General features: G+C 33.8%; 1 protein-coding gene across 1 annotated transcript in view; it reads right to left on the bottom strand.

The window, feature by feature from the left end:
* LOC18427561 (Threonyl-tRNA synthetase) overlaps window positions 1-5,867 on the bottom strand; it is a 65,418-nt gene extending 59,551 nt beyond the window's left edge. The window contains exons 1-2 of the mRNA XM_006836610.4: window positions 5,576-5,867; window positions 4,538-4,649 (exon numbers count right to left, since the gene is read on the bottom strand). Of these exons, the coding sequence (XP_006836673.3) occupies window positions 4,538-4,649; window positions 5,576-5,844 (381 nt within the window). The 5' untranslated portion in view covers window positions 5,845-5,867. The remainder of the gene's footprint in view (window positions 1-4,537; window positions 4,650-5,575) is intronic.
* Between the last annotated feature and the right edge of the window lie 10,051 nt (window positions 5,868-15,918).

Below are 15,918 nucleotides of genomic sequence, written 5' to 3' on the forward strand. Positions count from 1 at the left end.
CCTCAAGCATGAGGTTTATACAATGTGTTGCACATGATGTCCAAAAGATTCTAGGATAAGCTAAGCGAAAGAAATTAGCTGCATCAACATTAGAAGCAGCATTGTGACAACCTGTACAACAAGATGCTCCCCAACCTCCTTGATTCCCTTCTCTATAACTTGGAATATGTAATAGGCATCATGAATATGATCAGAAGCATCAATAGACCTCAAAAAAATAGTCCCTAAAGGATAATTCACAAGCAAATTCATCTAATTTATTTTCTTCCTATCACTCCAAGCATCAGTCATAATAGAAACCCCATACTGAGCCCATGCATCCTTCGTAACTTCTACAGCTTCCTTCGTGACATTGACCATTTTTTCAAAAGAGGCTCTGAAAGCTCATATGGGGTTGGGGGTTCCATCCCAGGCCCAAATTGACCAATTGGCTCTACCGTGGCATAGACGCTGCTTAAGCGAGCGGTAATAAAAGGAATGCCCGCCTCATAAAACCATGTAGCAACATAATAAGCAGCTCTATCTCTCTATTCCTTCTTCATTCCATTTGCAATGGTGGTTTGCTTCTTTGTTTTCTCTCCTACAACCTCAGGGTCAGGCCGAGGCAAAAAACTATCTATAGGGCCTCTAACCCGAGGCTTCTTACTCTCAGAACCAGAAGTAATTATAACTCCCTTTCCCTTCCCCCTAATAATGGATTGTTCTAGCTCTTGACATCCCTCCCCAATCCCATCCTAATCACTATCATGATCATCATAATTGACCCGAACCCCAGACCTAATCTATGATATGGAGGAAAATCTTTCAATCTTTTTTCATTTTTACCATACTCAAAAAATTGGTTATTCTCTTTAACAGCATCAGGAGTCTTTTTACATGGTGCAACATCCCCCCTAAAACCGACAAGATGTTTCTTGAACTGGTTGATGCCCCCTTTTGTATCCTTCTCACAAAACTTGCATCTTATGCAATTTTTATCATTAAGATATGGGTTGTAGCCATATTTCCAACCGAGATCACCACTCCTATTAGATCCCGAAGAAGGCATCTCAAAATAATACTTATATAAGCAATAAAAAAAACCACTTACTTTTTGATTGCTGAGTCTCCAAACTTCCACCTTATAGATGCTTCTAAGGAATCAAAATCTTCTAAAAAAAACCCCAATAGATTCATAAAACATCAAAAATTGAACCCAATATCAATGGATGATGTTTTGATCAATTTTACATAACTTTAAGAAACCCTTCGATCCTAAAGAAATACCAAAAACTAGTTTTTTGGGGCCTTTCTCTCTCTAAAATATGCTCTAATCAGTTTTTGGTTTCAAATGAACCTAAACCCCCCATTTTTGGCCCCTTAGTATAAAAAAAATAGACAAAAATAGCCCCCACCGAAACCTTTTTCCACCTCTGGGGGGGGCATTGTACCTTGGCGGCCACCCAGGTTTGGGTGCTGGGCGGGTGCCTAGGTGGTTTCCAGGGCGCCTAAGTGGGTGCCCAGGAACCTCCGCTTTTTATAGGCGCCTAGGCCTGGGCGATGCGCCCAGGCCCCCAGATCCGCCTCGGCGGCCGCCCATGCACTGAGCGGTCTGCTTTTCGAAACAATGATCTAATTAAAGGAACCCCATAATAGATCAATATTTGTTACTAATCATTTCCCTAGGAAGGCTTCATTATCCAATCAAGATGAAACAAAGAACCCAGACTCCATTGACAGCCTCAATGATATAATTTCGAGGACCATCTCCAATTAGCACCATTCAGTCCATTTTCCTCTTTGAAAGCTCTAATTCATCCATGTCCAACACGGACATACAAGGAGACGTCTATTGAGTAGAAGGACACCCATGGCTGATGCAGCAGCTCTATCTACTGCCCTTAAAATTTTCCACTGCCTCATGACATCAAGACTCCAACCATTTCCAAGCATCCAACCCAACTGACATAATTAACTCCTCATGGTACTATTCAAGGAAAAGGGGTCCTTAAATTCTCAAATTATACTGGAGGAAGTTTTACTTCTCTCACAAATTTACAATAAGAGAACAATTCATATCCCCAATGAATAGCACCATGAACATCCAAGAAACCTTAAAATCTAGGATCGTGAGACAAATAATGTATAATAAATGTTAAGATAATCTAAGATGTATGAATATATTGTTGTTAATAATTAAAATTATGCTGAATTGAATCTAAAATCAAACAATCTCTTTAGGTGCCAAAGTGTCATGTGTCCACAATACCATGGTGAGTCAAATAAAATGTCAGGGTAACATTGTTTTTAGACCCATGATCTGTTAACAGCTTCAAAAAAATAAAAAACATTGTTTTAGATCCATAAACTCGGTCAGCATCTATGCAAAATCATTGCCAGAGTCCCATCCAGAAAATTAACAAGATCAAGCATTTCATCATAGACCCAACCTACAAGGACTTTGCTAAAATAGTAAAATTTTAAAAGTAGCTCAGGTGGCTCATGAGATCAACTCCAGGCACAACTCCAAATATTCAAAGCAAGTCTACTGTTAAATATTCAAAGCAAGTCTACTCCAAATATTAAAGGGATATGAACATGTATGTTAGAATTTCTTCGAAGAGAGTTCTGGTGTGATCCAAGAGATGAATCATGTGGATTCAGACATGCATTTCAATGACTACCTTTTTGTCCCATGAAGAACAGAAGACAGAAAGGCACAAAACTAAATATCCAAGAATAGTTTATCAATAAATTTCAAGAAGGGGTATAACCGTCACCATGTAAGTTAACATTTCCTCAAATAAAGTTTTGGTGAAATCTAACAGATGAATCATGTGGATAACAACATCCATTTCAATGGCTACTCTTTTTTCCCACAAAGAATGGCAGACAAAAGGAGGCTTTTTAAAGCTCTAGGGACCCCAACAATGAGAAACTATAGTCTCCATTTGTGTTTACTGCTATGACAAGATCCCTAAGCAAGTTAGCATGATTCTTAGGTTGGGGTTTTGCTTCAGGGATGGAGATTAAAAGAGAAAATCCTGGGGATGCCATGTTGAATTTTCAAAAGCCAATTTGGTAACAATACAGCCATTTGAAGAATCTATTGAACAAACTCCAGCTTTAGAATTTCTACTTGCATGCTTTGAAAAGACATCAAAGAAAAATTGAATTTCGAGATAGCAATAAGAAAAAAAGAAAAGGGTACAGTGTGAAAGAGAAAAGACTGTAATTTGGGTTATGGAAAGGTTCACAAGTAATAATGATGTGCCTCTAATGACTTTTAAGTCTTTCCCTTCGTTCTGGAGCATCGCAGAAACAAATGTAGACCAAGTGCCTGTAAAGTTTACAGAGATAGCAAATTTTACCACAAAGTGGACATATGTGTATCATGAAATCCACCTCAGCTAACATTCTCATCTATTATTCTTGTTCAGAATCCCCAAGACAATGTGTAGTCAGAATAATGAGATCAGGAATGGCGTTTTCATGTAATGATGATAGGGACATTCAAGATATTAAGTTGGTTAATAAAGCATGTTTGTGAAGGGTGGCATAGAAGAACTGATTCTTTGGTGGTAGGTGATAATTAGGAAATATCTACAATATGGGACAGATGTGCTGCACAGAAAATTGAAGGGAATGGCTACTGTTTCAGTTTTTGGGAAAGCCATTGGATACCTAACTAATAATACCATGTGAAGTTTGAGGATTATAATAAACAATGGACACAGGGTAGAGACTGCCTTGTGATGCATTTATCGATTACTTTCTTCAGGTAGCCCCTTGCCCATAAACCTGATTTAGTAATCAAAGACTACTTCCATAAGCAGCCCCTTATGGATGTGGAGATTGATGCGTTGGCCATTGTTCATTGATGTTAACATGTGCTTCAACATGCATGTAAAAAGATGCATTGGGTGGATAGAATAAGTTGAGAGTCAGAACCATCTAGAAATTTATTTGTTAAGTCTATCTATTTTGAACCATGTGGGGAGGTGAAAGTGCTTCCCCAACTATCATCCATTAGTTGGTAAAGTGATTGATTCAGCAGAGAATCATATATCTATTGATGAGATTCCTGACACTATCCAATGACCATGTTAAATGAAACTTTCAAGGGGCCAGGTTATTGGATAACTAGCTAGCAATTCTGGAGGAGAGATAATATTACGTTAGAAGACTATGCCTCAAGCGAGAGAAATGCCAGTTGAAATGAATAAACCATGCACCTTATGATCAGATTCAGGCCCACAATAACTCAAAAATAAAGGTCAATCTTAATTCCTGTAATGTGTAGCACACCTTGAAGAACTCCTTCAGGCATACGCCTCAAGAGGGGTTCATAAACAAGTTTTTGGGTACCTAAACTGGAAGCAACCCATGCTTGAGAAATAAGTTATCCTAGATATCAATTTTATGTTAATTTATGTGAAAATTGTTATGTACCTAGGCCAAACCTGAACAATCCAAAGATATAAGCAGGAAGTGTTCCTACAAATGTCCTAGTCTTACCAGCATAATATCCTTTGATACGGATGAAATAGAAACAAACCTGGGAAATCAAAGCATTCCCCGCTAGACTTTTGGATATTTCCTTTGCTATGTCCATCGGTGATGTTATCAATTTCTTTCCCTCCTTGACCTTACCACCAGGCAATGTGATCCTACAAAGTAAACGAAGAGTGACCATAAATTTCCTTCTTTTAATAGCATAAATCAAGGATACAGAGAAAGAAACACCTTAAAAGACCACCAAAGCTTTAAATAAACATCTAAATGTTTGAAAGAAAAAAAAACCATTGGAACTTAAATTATGAAGGCAAATAAAAAGCATGAACAGCTGCCCATAGTGCATCGTCACACCAGAAAAAATTCACAATCATCATGAACGCAATTCCTCTCAAATCAATTTTTACAAAAAGAAATGCAGTCTTCATATGAATGTAAAAGAAAGGCCAGACAAAGTAATACTCAATACATAATAGTAACCATCATAAATCTAAAATAATAAAAAAAAATTGCACAATGAAGTAACTTGGTCATGAGAAAAAAAAAAGGCATGTATTGCATTTGCAAACACCCCAATTTCGAAAACATTGGATTACAGCACGACAGGATATCAACAAAAGTCTCAAGTTATCAAGAACAACTAAGAAACATTGAAGCAAACACATTTAAGGATAACCCAGTTCAGAAACCAATGCAACAAGGAGTTGCAGTGCACCCATTTGAACGCACCCCAATTCAAAAACCACTGATATTTCATTAAAAAGGGAGTTTGAGACTTACCCACTCAAAAAAAAAAAAAGGACAGTGGGTGATTTCATCAACAAAACGAGTTTGACGCACACTCCAATTCAATAACCACCATCATTACATATAAAAAAAGGATTCGACGACACCCCAACTCAAAGAGACAATGTCTTCGATAAAATAGAGAGAGATAGAGAAATAAATACAGAGAGATAAATTCAAGCACAGCCCAAATGAAAAACCACCTAACTTTCATCAAAAAAAGGGAGTTGCAGACCCGACTCAAAAAAAAAACAGTTAATTCCATTAGAAAGAAAGAGAGAGATGGCATTATTACTTGATTTTCTCTCCTCCAATTGCTTGCCGATGCGCTAGCTGCTCTGCTTTGATCTTCTCAAACAGAGAGATACGCTTCTGGATAACAGCTTGAAGATAGGCCTCATCTTTCTTATGAGAAAGATTATTGCATTTAGAAGCAGAAGAAAGCTCGGAGCTCTCTCCCATGGCCGCAATGGTGACGCAGCGAAGAAACAGAGGAGCAGCAGTGACGTAGGGCAAGCTTAGACTGCTTGGTCTCAACTTAAGAAGAAGAGAACCAAAAAGCATGTTATTGTGAGCTCAACGGCGACGCCTTCAATCAAGAATAAGTTTGGAAATTACATGCATATTTTTGGGTGCGGTTTGTATAGAGCCGAGGCCCTAAACAATCAAATTACAGCTCCCCTTCAAATAGTATCGAGATATATGGTTTCAATCAGTGTTTAAAAAAAAGCCGCCCGGTTCGACTCGAGAATCACCATGGACGGATCGAATCGGTGAAGAAAGTGGGAATCGTCCGGTTCTAGAGAGAACCGGAAGATTCTGCACAGTGACTCGCCGATTCACGTACGAATTTTTTTTTTTTTTTTTTTTTTTTTTTTTTTTTTTTTTTTTTTTTTTTTTTTTTTTTTTTTTTTTTTTTTTTTTTTTTTTGTAATCCATGAAAGATTTTTTTGTAATACTTAATTGATTTTTTTGTAATCCATGATCGAATTTTTTGTTTTTTTGTTTTTTTTTGTAACCCATAATAGAATTTTTTTAATCCATGTTCGAATTTTTTGTAATCCATGATCGAAATTTTTGTTTTTTTTTCTTGTAATCCATGATCTGTTTTTTGTTTTTTTTTTGTAACCCATGATAGAATTTTTTGTAATCCATGATCGAATGTTTTGTAATCCATGATCGAAATGTTTGTTTTTTTTTTGTAATCCATGATCGAAATGTTTGTTTTTTTTTTTGTAATCCATGATCGAATTTTTTGTTTTTTGCTTTTTTTGTAACCCATGATAGAGTTTTTTGTAATCCATGATTAAATTTTTTGTAATCCATGATCGAATTGTTTTTTTCTTTTTTTGTAATCCACTATCGAATTTTTTGTTTTTTTTTGTTTGTTTTTTTTTGTAATCCATAATCAATTTTTATGTAATCCATGATCGAATTTTATGTAATCGATGATCGAATTTTTTGTAATCCATGATTGAATTTTTTGAAAATTTGTGATTTTTTTTTTTTAATCCATGATCGAATTTTTTTTTGTAATCCATGATAGAATTTTTTGAAAATTTGTGATTTTTTTTTTTTAATCCATGATCGATTTTTTTGAAAATTTATTTTTTTTTTTTTTTAATCCATATTATTCAAAGAGAAAATGAGAAATGATGATTCTGAAGCCACCCTATCCGAGCTATATTATTCACATATCGAGTCCCAACAGCAACAGTGTAGGGATGAGCACGACAGTGCAGGTGAGCATGAAGGATGGACAATCTTCGGGGATTTTAGATTGAGAACACAACAAAACACTAACACTCAGGGGTTTGGGAATAGTTAGACGCCTGCTAATATCGATGATTCGTTTTTAGATCGAATCAATCAATTGTTAAACGAATTCAATCAATGGCACCAGCGTGACCAAGAAGAACAATAACGTCGTCTATCATTTTTTTTTTAGATCATATGTTACTAATTTTATGCTTTATTGTAGTCCATGTATATTGATATACTTATTCCATTATAATTCTATGTTTATCCTTTTGTGTGATATAAATTAAATGCTGTATGGCGGTTCATGCAGGGAAAAAACATATCAATATTCACATATTCATTCAAAAACATGAAAATTCTTAATGGAGTACTCTCATTTCTTATTGAATTCCTAAAAAACAATATTTATAATGAATTTTAATAATTTTTTCGGATTTTTTTTAAGCTTTATTCTGACCGATTCACCCGATTCTCGATCCGGATAGGTTTTTTGGGAGCCTGATCCGGGTCACCGATCCGTTTTTTAAACCATTGGTTTCAATATTGGAAATCTATGTAGCCGCTTTAAAATATATTTTTATCTTTAATTATAAAATTTAAAGCTTAAAAATTACTATATAGCGAGCAGATCTATGAACACTTGAAAATTGACGATCTTAAAATGTGGTACAAGATGCACTATTTTCACTTGAAATCTATGTTTTTTCTCATGTCCATGCATCTTGATGTCGAGATTGTCAATTTGAGTGTATTTGACCATCAAAACAACTTCTTATAATAAATTTTTTGAGTATGCTCTAATTTGATTGTTTAGAGCTTAGGCTTTCTATAAACTTTTCAAACTTTTCCCCTTTTTTTTTGCCTTGCTATGCACGCTTTCTTTCTTTATTTTTTTTCTTTTTTTGCTAAACCTCCCTTCATTATTTTATTGCCTAGCTATTTTTAATATGGATAGAAATTAAATCCTAAGCCGAACCTTGTTTGGTTTTTATTTCATTTATTTTATTCATTTGATGTTGTGAACTATTTTAAAAGTTTATTTTTTCTTCTTACCCTTGATAGGAATCGAGCTTAGGAATTAGTTTAAATTGTCAAACACTAACCAATTCAACTTGGGCAAGTCCTTTAGTACTGTTGTGAGACCAGCTTCGCTCTATAAAGCAGAATATTTGCTAGACAAAAAACAATATACCTATAGAATGAGTGTAGCGGAGAAGAAGATGTTGAGATGAATCAGTGGCAAGACAAAAATGGATAGAATTCGAAATGAATATATTAGCAAAAATTTACATGTAGCGCCAATAGATGATAAGATGAGAGCGAGTGTAGACTTAGGTGGGTTGGCCATGTGTGGCGTTGACCAAGTACAACACCTGCTAGAAGTTGAATATATGTGGAAGGACTGAAAAGAGCAAGGAGAAGGCCCAAAAAAAAGTGGTTGGAAGTAGTCCGAAAAAATATGGGGACTTATAGCTTTATTGAGGTATGACCTTTAATAGAGTAGAATGATGGACTATGATTCGTGTTGCTGACCCCAATTAATTGGAAAAAAGTTATAATGATGATGATTATAATTATTTAATTTTTTTATTTATATATTTTTTACATTACCTATTTTATTTATTTATACAATTTTTTTTTGCAAGTTCAACGATCAGACACATGTAGGTGAACGTTCCACCCCACTAATATGGTTTAAAAAAATTGCTCTTTGTATAGCAGAAGACCTGAGTAGTGCATTTTAAAGCCCGAATCATATGGGAGGATCCGAACTCGATTGTTATCTAGATGAGGGATATCAAGTCACAAAATAAAAATCTAGAAATTTCTCAATTCGTAAGAAATATATTCGTTTCATGGTTTAAATAGCAAAAACACATTAACAAATGGGAATTTGTTCTAAATAGTGAAATTAGGGCCTATTCCCAATTTCAGAGAGAATTAACCAGGTCACCTTCTAATCTTCATCTAGACCGGCAGTTCCTAGTCTAGATCATTGATTTTTAAAATACTAATAGAAATCTTTAGGAAAATATAATGTATAATAAATAAAAATTTTATTTAAATGATTGATGGTCAAATCATCCCATTTAATGTTAAAATATTGCTCTCTAAGTTCATTTCATTTGAATATCTCATTATAAAAATGTAGTAGAAATAATTAAATTGCTCTTTGTTTAGGATTAGAATTCAAAATAAGAACAAGCATTTTGATAATGTGACCCGTGCCACCAACCACATGACCTAAGTACCACTATTTGTTTAAAGTTAAAAAAAATAGAACAAAACCTCACAATTTTTTTTTAAAAAAATGAGTTTCATATTGCAAACTTTGAACAACCAGAGCATCGTTTTGTCCAAGCCATCAAAGACAAACTTTCATGATAATACGCCCTCCAAGGCGTCCGAGTTGATAGGACATGCAATGCAAGAATATAAAAAATATTCAATTATTCTAATGACTAAACTCAAATTTCAAAAGAAATGTTTTTTAACTTTATTACGCATCCTAACTATCAAATTTCACATTAAACGGTTGTAACTTGTAAGTAATTGTATCACATGGTTGTAAATAATTGTGACCATCTTATACTTAAGGTAAAGGGTATCTCATTATATACACTCCTTTTTCTTTTTTATTATGACTTCCCTCTCTCTCTCAACTTTCTCTCTCCCTAACCAATTGAGAACCTCTCGTGTTTTGTTCCCCTCTCTAAAAGTTCTCTTCATTTCTCTCTCTAAATCTCTCCTTTCCTTCTCTTCTGTATCTAAACCAATCACTGAGATCATCGGAACTTCGGGGAATGGCGGAGGAAGGAGGAGAGATTATATCTCCCTTTTATGTAATAGGGTGTGGTTTGTATATGGTTGCAACCTTAAACAATCTAATTAAGGTATATCTTTAAATTTTATCATAATTTTGATATAAAGTTTTTTTAAGGTGACTTCAAATCTATTTTTATTTCTAATTATAAAATTTTAAAATCTTAAAAGAGCCTATAAACACATGAAAATCTTGAAAATAGACTATCCATATAATATGCTGTAAGATACACTATTTTGTGGGCTTGAAATCTTTCTTTTTATTGATATCATTGTTTGTAAAATCGCCTGATCTAGCCGTTAACTGTCCGGTTAGATCGGAACTGGCCAGTGTCCGGTTCCGGTTTTGGATGGTTAACGTGATCAACCTGTATTTTAAAAAACAAAATTTTAAAAAAATGTATATAAATTCTAAAAAACAAGTAATTTGATATGTAATACATTTTTAAATATTCTTCACATTATGTTAAAGATTAAAAAAATTTTTGGTCATTAATACTCATTTTTATAGTTTCCCATATTTTTTAGAAAATTTTTAAAATAGCCTTTGAAAAATATAAAATGGGTTAAAATCTATTTTTTTTGTTAACTTTCAACTTCATTTGAATGTGTTTTGTTTTAATAATTCTTTATTTGCATATTATATTTTAGTATTCTTTTTTTATATTTTTTTTAATTTTTTTCAACAATTGTTTGACCGCTCGGGACATGCCCAGTTAGAGCGGTTGAATCGGTGGTTTATTTGTTAGACCGATTAAACCGCTTCTAGGCCCATGTCCGGTTAACCGTTCCGGTTCGATTTTACGAACATTGATTGATATTCATACATCTCGATGTCGAGATGATCAATTAGATGGTTTCCCAATATCCAAACAACTTTTTATGATGGATTTTAACCTTATATAACTTTTTCCTATGTAAATCATCAAATTCAATTAAAGGACTAATCTTAGTAATAATTTATCAGTGATAGGAGTGAAAATTTCGATGCCTAATCTTCTTTTTGAATCTAATGGTTTCTCTAGTGAAGTCACCCACACTATATTTGATAGAATGCCCAAAAGAGATCTTTTGCATTTATTTCATATGTAAACTATGACATGTAGGCGATTTTGGCCATAGGAATTGGGCAAAGGGTAGTGGAATTGGTGCCTGGAATAGCAGGTAACTGTTGCAGCGTAATGTGCACACAGGGTTCATTAGCCCCCGGTTTGTTCCAAATTTTTATTTTGGTTTGACTTTCTTCATGTTGGAACCTCATAATTTATTGCAACCTTAAATTTGTCTTTTAACATTGTCAACGTGCTTTGCCTAGGGCTTTAAGCATGTATTTATGTTCTTTCCCTTTATGGGTGGATGTATGACCTTGGGGTTGTGATAAGTAGCTATTAAGGGTGTCTTATTGCCAATCCTCTTAATTGCCCCTACTTGGGGTGCATTGATTCACACACTACTTCAATATTGGAAATATTGTATTCTTTTTTATTTTACAGGGATCTTCAATGGAGCCTATATGTCACTCGTTTTCCCTTGGAGAGTGTATAGATGTTTTGAGCCCAACTCAACTTAGGAGGTTGGTTCCTATATGACATTTATAGGATTAGGCTCTTTAGTGTAGGACAATGTTATAGGATCGACCGGTGAAGAGGCTGGTCCTATCAAAACCGATCCAATTAGTGGGTAGACTGGTCAACTTTTTTTTCAACATTAAAAAATAAAAAATTTATTAAAATATTAAAAATTCATTTAGAAATAGAAAAATGCAAGTAAATTGTTAGGAAATTAGTAAAAATAAGAAAAGTAATTTCAAAAAATATTGTACAAACTAAATCTTGAATAATAAAAAGTTGCACTTTAAAAATTAGTAAATTACCATGATCATTTCTTTTTTTAAAAAAATTAAATGTTGTATTTTATTTAACTAATGTTTAAAATTAAACATTAGTAAATAGTTAGGCATTGCATTTTATTTAAGGAAAAATTTTATAAATAGCCAAAGCTCTAAACAAACAAATTCACCTCAAAAATTTCACTAGAAGAGGTTGTTTTAATGCTCAAATTTTCTCAAATTGACCATCTCGACATCAAGATGCATGGGCATAAGAAAAAAATAGATCTCGAGTTTTGGAAATAGTCCATCGTGTAACGCATTTTTGGACCGTCAATTTTTAAGATTTTCAATTTTTCATAGATCTGCTCGAACTACACTATTTTTGAAACTTTAAATTTTATAATTAAAGATGAAAATATATTTTAAGGCTATCACAAAGATTTTCAGTATTAAAACCACATTTCTTGATACTATTTGAAGGTGTGCTTTACTTTGATTGTTTAGAGCCTCAGCTTTATACAAACCACACCCTTAATTTAATGAAACATTGCATTTTGTGTAATTAATAGAAAGGTAGCATGGAAAGCTTTTCCTCTTTTCATATTAATCAATTACATGTTTTTCCGTCTCAAAAGAGACTTTTGCTTTATACTATTTGCTTTGTACCATTAATAGCAATTAATGAAAACACTACTTCTTTATTTTCACTTGATAACTACTAGGCTAAAGTTCGTGAAAAAGTTTATGTTGTCCATTTAGATTATAGTTAAAGTATCATACTAATCATGGTATATAGGCAGCCACTATTCATATAGTCTATCTATTCATAAAACATTATTCATCTGACACTATTCATGTATATTATTCACAGATACTATTCATGAGTATTATTCATACAACACTATCCACTATTAAAGGTTGTTACAAAAGTGCTATTCATACAATACTATTCATTGTTATTGGGCTGCAGTGCTATAAAAATAAGTTAACCTTGATCTCATAATTCATTAAAAATTGCAATTCAAGCATTAAAAAACCTCTAAATCAATCATTTTGGCTTGAACATTATGGTTGTGAAAAAAATTAGGGTTTCAAATTCTAAAAATAGTGTATATTGCAACAAATCATCTAGATTACCTATTTTGCCCCAAAAATAAGTGTTCACTGATCCGCAAGATTTGTAGCATTTTTTGAGTTTCAAACTTTATTGTTGGTGTTGGAAATTGGTTTTAGAGCCCTCATGAAGATTTTTTATGCCGACAGTGCTTTCCGGAATGAGATACTCAAGAACTCAATTGTCTTTTTTTAAAAGACGTTGGTCGGAAAAGTTTATATAGGGTCTAAACAATCAAATTAGAGCCTACCTCAAAAATTTCACTAGATGAAGTTGTTTTGATACTCAAATAACATCAAATTGATCATCTCAACATCAAGATGCATGGACATGAGAAAAAAAATGGATGTCAAGTTTTGGAAATTGTGCATCTTGTATTGTATTTTTTGACCATCAATTTTTAAGATTTTCAACTTTTCATAGATCTACTCAATCTACACCATTTTTGAAGTTTTAAATTTTACAATTAAAGATGAAAATATACTTTAAGGCTATTAAAAATTTTTCTAATATTAAAACCATATTTCTTGATACTATTTGAAGGTGGGCTCAAATTTGACTGTTTAGAGCCTCGGCTCTATACAAACCGCACCCTTTTGTAAATAATGGATAGTAATTATTGTTTCCCTTGCGAGGGGCAATAAATGCTACACTTTTTTTATTTAGAAAATTATATAACCTGCTCTTATGGGAGCATACTATAATATTCTTCTATCACAATTGAAAAATATTTTATAGATCTAATATTTTGAAATTCATTTTTAATCATAAATGAATATTTTTAATTTAAAAAATATATTTTTATTTTTTAAAAATTATATATCTATTCTTCAATCGAAATAGAATATACCCAAGAGAACACAAATAGTTTTCAATCGAAATAGAATATACCCAAGAGAACACAAATAATTTTCAATCGGAAATAGAATATACCCAAGAGAACACAAATAGTTTTATGAAAACTCGCTATGTAATAGATACTAGCAATATGATACTTCACCATATATATCATCACAACTCACAACTATGTACGAGATAAATACAAAAGTTTATCCGAACGAACCTCCCAACCAAGCTCCTAGCATTGAAAGTAATTTCTTGATGACACTTGTTCACAAACCTGTTCGTATTTATTTTTATATAGAAGATAGTTGTTGATTCACTCATGATTGTAAGTTTGGTATCTATAGGGAGAGATGCATTTAGTCTCGAAAGTTTGTTATGCCATTAGTTGAGAAAAAGTAAAGACTCATCCACAATGTACTTTTTTGTCCTTTTGGTAGTTCAGCCGTAAGATTGGAACAATTAAAGTCTTGTCTATATAGGTCCACAAGCCCAGATTTCGTTTTTAAGTATGTTTGGAAATTTAGTTTGTTTCTCAAAACTGTTTTTTGATTAAAAATTTCTCATTACTTTTCATAAATAAATTCTGAGAGGACAATACAGCTTAAACAAGAGAAATGTCATGATATGCACGACAAAGCTTTTAAAATTTCACCAATATTTTGGTTTATGGTATGTGCCAGCGTTCTAAAACTTGGCCGTGTAATTCGGCCTCGGCCTATGGGCGTTGCTTGTTTTAGCCGAGTTATACACAATATTTTCAAACTTTAACTATGATATTATTTAGAAAGAGAGAGAGAGAGAGAGGAGAAGAAGAGAGTGAGGCTCGGATCCCCTGGGTCCAAGCGGAGAAAGAGAGAGAAGAGAGTGGAAAAGAGAGAGAAAGAAGAGAGAGATAAAGAGAGCGAGAAGAGAGAGAAAGAAACAGAATGAGAAAGAGGGGAGAGAGTGGACCTAGAATGGTCTTGAGACTAGAAGCAACTTCATCAATCCCTTTGCATGCACATGAGAGAGAGAGAGGTCTAGGCCTTGGGTGGTCTAGGGGTCTGGGTACCTAGCTTAGGAGGATTGGGTTAATGTATGGTGTATAGGAACTAACGTGCATGGAATATGATAAGGTATAGGCTAGCTACGGTGTATGGTGCACTATGGTGTATAGTGTAGGCTAGGGTATAGGGTATAAGGAGTATGGTGTAGGATTGGAAGCTCGAGGTTCTAAGGTGTATAGAAGTTAGGAGTCTTAATGAGTATGGGATTGGGATTTGGGGATCCTAAGGGAGTTGGGACTTTGAGGGTCTAGGGAGCGAAGGGTTCCTAGGGGTGTTTTCTTTTTTTAGGAAATGTTTCTTTCTCCTCCCATCTTGTATCTTAAACTTGAAAGCAAAGCAAAAAGAACAAGCCTAAACCTTTGAATTCTCGAGCTTTTTTCATTAATTTCCAACACTTTCAAGAGAGATCAAGAGAGAGTATTACAAATGACTAAAGTTCCTTTTATAAAGCAACCATAAAACAAGGGTGGATTGCTTAAAAACTATCAAAATTGTCAAAAAATACACTTTATGAATTAAAATATTAATCCCTTTTTTGAACCAAATAACCAAAATACTCCTAAGAACTTTTCAACAAATGATAAAGCCATCCCTCCATGAGGGGCATCTTGCGATTGTTAGGCCTTAGGAGCTCTTCCGGATGTTTATAGTGGTAATTTGGGCGTTCAATCGTCGTAGAATCGATGCTTGAACTATTGCGTACGTGTTGATATCCTTTGATCTTCTTGAAACAGATTTTTAAGAAAGAACCCAAAATCTGACCAAGTTCTATCAACTTGTGATTATTCGACTACCAATTCGACATGATCTATGATGTTCTAAGCTTTCATTTTGATCACCAATCTGACACGATCTATGATGTTCCAAGCCTTCATTTTGTGATTAATTTCGTCCATTTTGGTCTCCGTTTGAGCACGTTATTTTGGAAAGTCACCGGAAAATGGGATTCTAGCGACCGAAAAAGTATGTTGCCTTCGACCTCAAAATTTAATGTCATCTGGCCTTTGATCATATATAAAAATCATATCAAATTGTAGCTCTTCGAAGCACGGTAGCAACGGACTCTTGCAACGATCGAACATCAGGATCTTGAGCTATGTCGTCTCAAAAAATTGGATGTCCTTCTTTTGAAAATCTGAATTTTCATGTTTTAAGCACATCCTCTCTCTAGAAATTCTCTCGTTCCGGGTCACGTTATGACGCGTGCCATATCTTAA

This window comes from Amborella trichopoda, chromosome 10, assembly GCF_054954075.1.
Source record: "Amborella trichopoda isolate Santa Cruz 75 chromosome 10, AtrichopodaSantaCruz75HAP2 v2.0, whole genome shotgun sequence".
In the NCBI taxonomy this organism is placed as follows: Eukaryota; Viridiplantae; Streptophyta; class Magnoliopsida; order Amborellales; family Amborellaceae; genus Amborella; species Amborella trichopoda.